Genomic DNA, 10,000 nt, shown 5'->3' with positions numbered 1-10,000 from the left:
TAAATGCGTACCTGGGGAAACCTGGGGAGGATAAACTGTGGCAAACCGGATGCCCTGTGTCTGGTTAATGAGTTCTCTCCCACCACGTCCTCAAATGGCCAACGGGACGGAGATGAGCACCGCAGGAACGCGCAGCTTTGGCTTATGCTCCAAACGTTACCTTACTTTTTCTCGTCATATCGTCACCCTCATAAAATAATCGCCAAGTCATTTTTCAGCGATTTCCAGGTTTTTGTTTACATCAGTTTTTCATCATGTGACGCCCATTTTTGTATAGTTGCCTTCGTCATTCAGGGTTTGAGTGTTCTAGAATTGGCCTTTTCATTCCTGCCTAAATCTGAAGCCAAATGAGATAATGACAGTTCTTTTCTGATTTCCTGTAAAGTAGAAAATAATGACTTAGGCGGTTTGTTTACGAAGGTGACGATGTGTTTCCTACCTAGGCAGAACGGAGATGACCTTGGCCAATAATGTATCCATGTTTCTTGTTTTTTGAGTACTTTTTTTATATATTGTGACCGATTCTCACACGCCAACATTACAACCCCACTCCTTCAAGGCCATATCCCCGAGGTCGCTTGCAAAATTTCAATAGATTAGTTCGTTTTCTTTACAATCTTTCTATGCACCACATCAACGAGTGAAGGGCTACATCCATCATACGCATTTTCTCTGTCAATAATAGCTTGCATAAAGTATACCAAGAAAGAGATAATTGAGAATGAAAAATGTGGAATTCAACGAAGACGAGAAATTGTTTAGACGCTGCTGTAAGTCTTATTAAAGTTGGCATTAGCGGTATACAAAGAAAAACGTATATAATTGAAGGTGAAGTATGTAGTATGTATGTTTTGTTTTGTTTTTCTTTCTTTTTAGACGCTGCAGTTAAATTTAGACTTGGCAATAACGGACACCTCACAGTAAAGGAAAGCTTGGAATACAACAGACAAGGGTAACGTGAATTAAAACTTTATACCTGTCAAAGGGAGGCAGATCAGAGGTGGCCTTGGGTACATCTATAATTAATTAATGTGTATCAACCTGAAATCTGCATCATTGTTCTCTCTCTCAGGCGCGTCAAGACCACTCGGTATTACGACTTTTTTTTCTCACATGTCACAGGAGGCAGATCAGAGGTGGCCTTGGTCGATCATAATTAATCTCTACCAACCTGAAATTTGCATTACACTTAGCTTCCTCTCAGGCGCATGTCAGGATCTTTTCTCTGGGTATAACAACTTTTCTTAATAAGTGTCGCAGGTAGGCAGGTCAGAGCTGTGCCGATGAATAATTCAATCAGACTGAATTTTTCATCATTCTTTCTTTCTGTCTCTCAGGCGCATCCTTTTCTCTGTGTATAACTTGACACTTTTTTCATACGTGTCGCAGGGAGGGAGGTCAGAGGTTGCCCTGGGTCGCGTGCACGTGGATGACCCGGATGACTGTGACCTCGCCGACAAGACCTTCCGCTGGGCCGGCCTCCCCCCGCCCCCTCTCTTCTCCCTCAACCCCAGCACCGGCGCGCTCTTCGCCTCCCCCCACCTACAGCCCGGCAGGTAAGGGGTGAAGGGGGGGGAGAGAGAGAGAGAGAGAGAGAGAGAGAGAGAGAGAGAGAGAGAGAGAGAGAGAGAGATTTACATAGAAAATCAGACCACACAGACCCCATGGTCCAGACTTGGTGGTCTGTCCTTAAACCTAAGTGATTTTACATTAATCAGAAGACTCCAAAACGTTGCATTTCTACTCTAGTTGATATTAAGTTGAAGGAAGTGACGGTCGAGCTTATTTTTGAAGGAGTCAATCGTGTTACACTGGACCACTGATGGTGGAAGCTTATTCCATTCTCGCACTACAACGTTGGTGAAGAAAATTTGGTGCAATCTGAATTTACTTGTCTACATCTGAGTTTTACGCCATTGTTCCTCGTGCGCAGACTGTCATCGATCATAAACAATGTTGATCTGTCTACATTCGTGAAACCATTAAGTATTTTAAAACATTCGATCAATTTTCCTCGGAGGCGACGTTTCTCAAGAGAGAACATGTTAAGGGTAGAAAGCCTTTCTTCGTAGGATTTGTTGCGCAAGGAAGGGATCATTTTCGTTGCCCGACGCTGAACACCTTCTAATTTAGCAATATCCTTTGCATGGTGGGGGGACCAAAACTGTACCGCATATTCCAAGTGGGGTCTGACTAAACTGTTGTAGAGCGGGAGTATTACATCTTTATTCTTGAATACAAAGTTTCTTTTAATGAAGCCCAACATTCTGTTCGCTTTATTTGCTGCATCGATGCATTGCTGTGAGAATTTGAGGTTTGACGCGATTTTGACCCCCAAGTCTTTGACGCATTGAACGCTTTTGAGTTTAACGCCGCGCATATTGAGTTTAACGCCGCGAGAGAGAGAGAGATTTACATAGATTTGCAAAGAGAATCAGACCACACACACCCCATGGTCTGTCCTTAAACCTAAGTGATTCTACATTATACAGATGGCTCCAAAACTTTGCATTTCAACTCTAGTTAATGTTAAGTTGAAGATAGTGTCGGTCAAGCTTGTTTTTAAAGGAGTCAATGGTGTTACACTGGACCACTGAAGGTGGGAGCTTATTCCATTCTCGCACTACAACGTTGGTGAAGAAAAATTTGGTGCAGTCTGAATTTACTTGTCTACATTTAAGTTTTGTGCCATTATTCCTCGTTCGCAAAGTGTCATCGATCATAAACAATTTTGATTTGTCCACATTCGTGAATCCGTTAAGTATTTTAAAACATTCAATCAGTTCTCCTCGAAGGCGACGTTTCTCAAGAGAGAACATGTTAAGGGTGGAAAGCCTCTCGTCGAAGGGTTTGTTGCGCAAGGAAGGGATCATTTTTGTTGCCCGACGTTGAACACCTCCTAATTTAGCAATGTCCTTTGCATGGTGGGGAGACCAAAACTGTACCGCATATTCCAAGTGGGGTCTGACTAAACTATTGTAGAACGGAAGTATTACATTTTTATTTTTTAATAAAATGTTTCTTTTAATGAAGCCCAGAGAGAGAGAGAGAGAGAAGCAGACAGACAGTTAGACAAACAGATAGACAGACAAACAAGCTCCTCCAGGCTCCTCTCATGCGCCTCCGCCACCTTTCCTTTGCACTTTGTTCTTTTATTTTTCCGCTTTTTTTAATATTCAATGAAATTTCTTAAACAGCAAAAGAAAAAAAATAGCACATGATAAAAGAAGAAAAGAAGTGAATGCCTTAACAGCGGGAAGGAAAATTAAAGTGGGGAAGGCGAATTAGGTAAATGGTGGAAGAAAGTTCTCTCTCTCTCTCTCTCTCTCTCTCTCTCTCTCTCTCTCTCTCTCTCTCTCTCTCTCTCTCTCTCTCTCTCTCTCTCTCTCTCTCTCTCTCTCTCTCTCTCTCTCTCTCTCTCTCTCTCTCTCTCTCTCTCTCTCTCTCGTCGTTTTTAGAAGCTTATTTCACTAACAGTTTATAATCTCAATCATCATCTTTATTTATTTATATTTATTTATCTCTTCTGTTACTAATGGGTTGTTAATTTTTTTATACTCAGCCAGTTTTCCTTTCCTACCTCCTCGCTTCTATTCTCATCCAGTTATCCAGTTTCATCTTCCTTATTGTTTGTCCTGTTTTTTGTTCTCTTTTATAAGTTCAGCCTTCGTCTTCACCAAGTTCCTTTTATGCCAGTTACACCTTCCTTATTTTCCAGTTCCTTGTTCTTCCCCTGTTCCACTTTCCTTCTCTCTCTTTTCCTTGTTCTCCGTCCCTTCCCCCTTCCCTTTATTTCAGCTCCTTACTTTTTGTCATTTCCACCTTTCTTGTCATCCAGTTTCTTCCTCCTTATCGTCTTCCCTTCCTCTGTTTTCTTCCTGTTCCACTTTCCTTGTCGTTTCCCTTGCCACACAACCTTACAACAACAACCACCATCACCATCTTCATCACTATCATCACCACCAATACCACCACCTCCCCCACCTCCACTACCACCACCATCACTATCACGCCCACATCCCCTTCCTCCTCCTCCTCCTCCTCTTCCTCTTCTTTTACCACCATCAACACCACTTACGTCCAGGCCACCAGTGCCTCTCCAAAGGTCACAAACCTCTATACTGACCTGACCTTGGCCGCTCTGCTTGTGTGTGTGTGTGTGTGTGTGTGTGTGTGTGTGTGTGTGTGTGTGTGTGTGTGTGTGTGTGTGTGTCTGATTTTTTTTTTCTTTTTCGACTTTCTCTTATTTTGCTTCTTCTTGTCCTTCTGGTTATTAATACTATTATTTTTTTGGTTTTTCATCATCATTTGTTGTTATATTCCTTCTTTTTTTCTTTTTCGTCTTCTTCTTTCATGATTTTTTTTCTTTTTCTTTTCATTTTCCTTTCTTTCTTCGTCTTTTTTTCCTTCTTCCTCCTTTTCCTCTTCTTTTTCTTCTTCCTCTTCTTTTTTCTTCCTCGTCATTCACTTTTTCATCATCTTCTTCCTCGTCTTATTATTATTCTTCGTCGTCGTCGTCTTCCTCCTCTTCCTTTTCTTCTTCTTTTTTTTCTTCTTCGTCTTCCTCTTCTACTTCCTCCTCTCCTTCATCTTCTAATCTTTTTTTTTAATTATCAGCACAATGTCAAATACCAAGCAGGCAGGAGATGAATTTCCACCCTTTCCTCCTTTCCTCTCTTTCCTTCCTGATCTCCTAAATTTCCTCTGTGCCCTCCTGTCACTCCTTTCCTGCACTCCTTTCTTTCTTACTCTCCTCCTTCCCTCCTACCACCCTCCTTCCCAACTACCTTCCCTCCTACTTCCTTCCTTCCTTCCTTCCTTCCTTCTTACCTTCAAGGGTCACAAATTGTTGTTGCCTCGACGCCCGCCAGTGACAGCTCTGTGTGTTAGCTTCGTTGTGTGCTTTTTTTTTTTTTTTTTGTCGTTTTGGTCGTGCCTTCCCTTTAAAGTGTAACGACCCCTTAGCAACACTTACCCCTTCTCTCTCTCTCTCTCTCTCTCTCTCTCTCTCTCTCTCTCTCTCTCTCTCTCTCTCTCTCTCTCTCTCTCTCTCTCTCTCTCTCTCTCTCTCTCTCTCTCTCTCTCTCTCTCTCTCTCTCTCTCTCTCTCTCTCTCTCTCTCTCTCTCTCTCTCTCTCTCTCTCTCTCTCTCTCTCTCTCTCTCTCTCTCTCTCTCTCTCTCTCTCTCTCTCTCTCTCTCTCTCTCTCTCTCTCTCTCTCTCTCTCTCTCTCTCTCTCTCTCTCTCTCTCTCTCTCTCTCTCTCTCTCTCTCTCTCTCTCTCTCTCTCTCTCTCTCTCTCTCTCTCTCTCTCTCTCTCTCTCTCTCTCTCTCTCTCTCTCTCTCTCTCTCTCTCTCTCTCTCTCTCTCTCTCTCTCTCTCTCTCTCTCTCTCTCTCTCTCTCTCTCTCTCTGACCTAACCCTTGACCTTACCCCACCTTGCATAACCCATTTCGAACCGGACCCAACCAAATTGAACGAGACTCAACCGATCAAAGAGCATGATACATTCCACTTGTGTGAACGCGCTCCAATTGTGTACCGGAAAACACTATCTAGTCACCACTTTCACTGCATTCTTCTCTTCTTTTCCTGCACTGCTCATCTCTCATCTTTCCCAGTTCACTAATCATTCCCTCCAAACCTTTTTCCCTTCTCGTATACCATTCCCTCCAAACCGTTTGCCTTCCTCGTATACCATTCCCTCCAAACCGTTTGCCTTCCTCGTATACCATTTCCTTCAAACATATCTCCCGTATTCATGTCATCCCCTCCAAACCAAACCTCTCCCTTCCTTCTGTCATCCACTCGTACCTTCTTCCTTTCCCAAATACTCCCTCCCAACGGTGCCAGACTGTCGTACTCAGCCTCCCATGTTTGCCGATTTCCGACCCAAAAACTGCTTCCTCGACCCCAATAACTGCCTTCATATATAGTTATCGTCAAAATAGTTAATTATTGGTGTTTTTTGGCAATAGTTATGGCTCAGAAACCGGTAAATATGGGGCCCTGAGTACGATAATCTAGCAACGGTGCTCCCTCCCTATATCCCTTCGGTTGGGTATTAGACTGAGCGTTAGGTGACTTACTTGTACAATGCTTATTTACGACTTTGCGCACCTTTTTTTATTATGTCCTATTTTGTTGTTTCTTCCGTTTTTCCTTTCTTTCTATTTCTTTTTCTTTTCGCACTCATTTTGATGGCAATTCCTAGTGTATATATGTTGCTGAGTTTTCTTTTTCCTCTTCAGTTCTAACTCAGGCTTTACTTTTGGTTTTGTTACTTCTACACTCCATACATTATCCCCATTTTTCATAGCTCAATCAACTCAAAAACCATCGAATTTATTTTTGTTATCTGCTGGTCTCCGAGATCTTGCCTTCCTTTCATGGATCCAACAATATGGCCGCCCGATCGACATGATTAGCTGGCGTCCAGGTGATGGGGAACATATCGAAAGTTTCACCCAAATGAAATGCCCCCGAAATACACCTCACTCGGAGCGTCTGGTCAACTTCATCACAGGCGCCTTATTGTTACCAAAAGACCAGCGAGAAATTTAAAAAAAAAGTGGATTGTTTATTGCGCTCAAGGTTCTTCTTCGAGATCCTGACAATACCTAGAGCACAAAAAAAAACATTATTATACTAACATCAGTTTTAATTTCGCAGTTTTAATTTCGCGCGGCTCTTTCGGTAGCAATATGGCGCCTGTAATCAAGCTGGCCAGGCTCTCCTATGCCATGGCTCTGGGCTGCACCATACCTGAATCACTGCGAACCGAGCCAGACCAGAGCCAACCACAACGCGATCACTCCCAACCCGCCGCCGCACCGCCCTACCTCCCCACCTGGCCCCCCCTCTCTCACCTGTCTGATTGCCGTGGATAATTAGGTTCCTTTCATGCTTATTTGATTTCGTTAATTACAGCCATGTTTTCCTCCTCTCCCTCTCTCTTTTTCCCTCTCCTATTCCTCCTCTCTTTTCTCCTCGTATGATGGCTTCTACTTCGCCTCTAACTTACTTTTTGCCCTTTTCTTCTTCTTTCTCCTGTCTCTCTCCCATTTTGTTCACTTTTTTATATTACTTTAGTCTCTCTCCTTCTCTCTCTTGTTCCACCTCTCATTTCTGCTCTTATGACGATCTTTACTTCGCCTCAAGCTTGCTGTCTACCCTCTTCCTCTTCTTTCTCTTATTTTTCCCCCTATATTCGCTTTTTTTTATTTTACTTTAGTCTCTCCTCCCCTCATCTGGTTTAATGACTAAGGGTTGGTGAAAAGCGTAGCGTTTGTTCTCCTTTGATCCTTTTTAATGTCCCCCTTTCCTATATTATAATGTTTTTCGTCTTCCTCCAATATCCTTTTCTCATATTTTCATTCATGTCTCTCTTCCTCTTTCCTCACATATCCAGCTGTTTCATTACATTCTTCGCTTCTTTTCCTCCTCTGCTCATCTCTCACCTAGCCCTATTCACTTACCATGCCATCCAAACATTTCCCTTCCTCTCGCCATTCCCTCATAACCTCTCTCTTCCTCCTGCCATCCCCTACACACCTCTCCCTTCCTCCTGTCATTCCCTCTATGCTTCTTTCCTTATCCTGCCATCCCCTCATAACCTCTCCCTTCCTCCTGCAATCCACTCGTAACCTCTCCCCTCCTCCTGCCATCATTGAGGTAGGAATAGGTAGAGGCGAGCGTGCTTTCTTACTTGCAAATACAGAACAAATATATATATATATATATATATATATATATATATATATATATATATATATATATATATATATATATATATATATATATATATATATATATATATATATATATATATATATATATATATATATATATATCATCTTTATTTCTTTTTCACATACTAACCTAAAAGGATATAGAAACAAACGTTCATATATTTGAGACTTTCTGTAGCAACAAATTCTATACACACTTCATTCATATATCACTAAACAGTACTAACTTATTCATAGCAGTCCTACTCTTGACATGTTTTAAGGCAATATTCCTTGCTGTAAATTGTTTTACTGCATAGGAACACCTTACCAGTAAATATGTTTCTGCGACTGTTTTGATGAGTAGCACAAGGTGGTTGTGCAGAGGGTCACTGGCAGGCATATGGCTTTCTAAGGTGGAAAAGACACCTTTGTCATGTAATGTGGATAATACTTGAATAACAAAGGCCTGACATGTATAGGTGGATAATTTTGAGGCTCCTTTCAACTCCAGGTGAGCACACCCTTAATACCTTTATGGGCACACCCATGGAGGTACTAAGGGCTTAATAACATCATGGGCTCAGCAAAGAATGTCGGTGCTGCCGTGACCTGTTGACTGGACCAATATGGCCGTTTGACAGTTCTCCTGCTTCACCTGAGCCTTGTCCCGCCGACTCTACCTATTCCTACCTTAATGCCTGCCATCCCCTCCAAGCCTCTCCCTTCCTTCTGTCATCCACTCGCAACCTCATCCTTTTCCAGCCCCTCCCGTCCCATCACTCCCGTCCCATCACTCACTTCCTTATCCCTCCCTCGCAACTTCTTCCATTTCCAGCCACACCCTCCCTATCACTTCCGTCCGGTCACTCACTTCCCCTTCCTTTCCATGTAACTTCTTCCTTGCCCAGTCACTCTCTCCCCATCACTCTCTTCCAGTCACTCACTTCCCCTTCGCTCACACGTATCCTCTCCCTTTCCCAGCCTCTCCCTCCCCATCACTCCTGTACCATCACTCACTTCCGTATCCCTCCCTCGTAACATTTTCCATTCCCACTTACCTCCTTCCCATCACTCCCTTCCATTCACTCACTTCCCATTCCCTCACACGTAACCTCTCCCTTTCCCAAATACTCCCTTCCCATCATTCATTCCCCCTTCCCTCCGTTGTAAGATCTTCCTTCCTAGCCACTCCCTTCCTATGACTCTTCCTCTCATCTTCAATCCTTCCCTCCTTCGTAACTTCATTCCCTTCCCAGCCATTCCTTCCCTATCACTCCCCTCCCTCCCTTTCCACCCGTTCCATCACACCTAACCTCTCCCTTTCCTAGCCATTCCCTTCCTACCACTCCCTTCCCTTCATCTTCAATCCTCCCTTCACACGTAACCTCCTCATTTCCCAGCTACTCCCTCCCTATTACTCCCTTCCCCTCAGCTTCACTCGTAACCTCTTTCTTTCGTAGTCATTCCCTCCCTATCACTCTCTTCCCTTCATCTCCACTCCTTCCCCCCATCTCATGCTAACCCCTAACCTCTAAAAACCACCACTACTCCCCTCTCTTCTCAGATACGAACTTCGCCTCCTGGTCAGCGACAAGGCGTGGGCTCAGGAGGGCGTGGAGGCTAACGTGACGGTGGTGGTGCGCCCGCTGACCCACGCCATGCTCCGCCACGCCGCCCGCCTCATCCTCACGCCCACCAGCCACGCCCACGCCTCAGCAACGCCCGCCAGCCTCCTCGAAGGGTGGGCGCCGAGGGTGAGTAGAATGGGCAGTTTATTTGTTTTTCTTATTCTTTTTTTTTTTCCTTCTGTTTCTTCTTCTTCTCCATCCTTTTCTCCATTTAATCTTCTTCCAGGTATGTTTTTTTTATTTGCGTGTTTCTTTTCTGTATATTTTTTTAGATTTTTTAGTGTGTGTGTGTGTGTGTGTGTGTGTGTGTGTGTTGTTGTTGTTGTTGTTGTTGCTGTGATGGGAATTTGTCGCTTCTTTGCACAGTTTTTTGTGTGTGCGTTTTTTTTTTTTTTTTTTTTTTTTTTTTTTTTTTTTTGTTGTTCGCCTATAGCGCCGGTAGGCTTTCTTCAGGGGCCTGGTGGTCGGCCCAAGCCCATCATAGCGCAGGCAATTTTTTTTAAAGTGGCGCCATTTATTCTTGGCTCATGCTGACCCCCGGAACTCATTCTTGATTTACTTGGACGGTTTCTTCTATAGAGTCCGGGTTGATGGGTGGTCTTCAGGACAGCATGTGAGTAGTCTTAGACCACTCGGCGGTGA

The 10,000-nt window shown here is 43.6% G+C and overlaps 1 protein-coding gene across 1 annotated transcript in view; it reads left to right on the top strand.

Annotated features, from left to right (window-relative positions):
* The window catches only part of LOC126998314 (putative neural-cadherin 2), a 154,397-nt gene that overhangs the window by 118,879 nt on the left and 25,518 nt on the right, over positions 1-10,000 (top strand). Inside the window, exons 14-15 of the mRNA XM_050859800.1 lie at positions 1,390-1,556; positions 9,295-9,484. Of these exons, the coding sequence (XP_050715757.1) occupies positions 1,390-1,556; positions 9,295-9,484 (357 nt within the window). The remainder of the gene's footprint in view (positions 1-1,389; positions 1,557-9,294; positions 9,485-10,000) is intronic.

Source organism: Eriocheir sinensis, chromosome 14 (genome assembly GCF_024679095.1).
Source record: "Eriocheir sinensis breed Jianghai 21 chromosome 14, ASM2467909v1, whole genome shotgun sequence".
NCBI classification, from domain to species: domain Eukaryota; kingdom Metazoa; phylum Arthropoda; class Malacostraca; order Decapoda; family Varunidae; genus Eriocheir; species Eriocheir sinensis.
The sequence above is the reverse complement of the archived record's forward strand: the minus strand, read 5'-3'. Positions and strand labels throughout refer to the sequence as shown.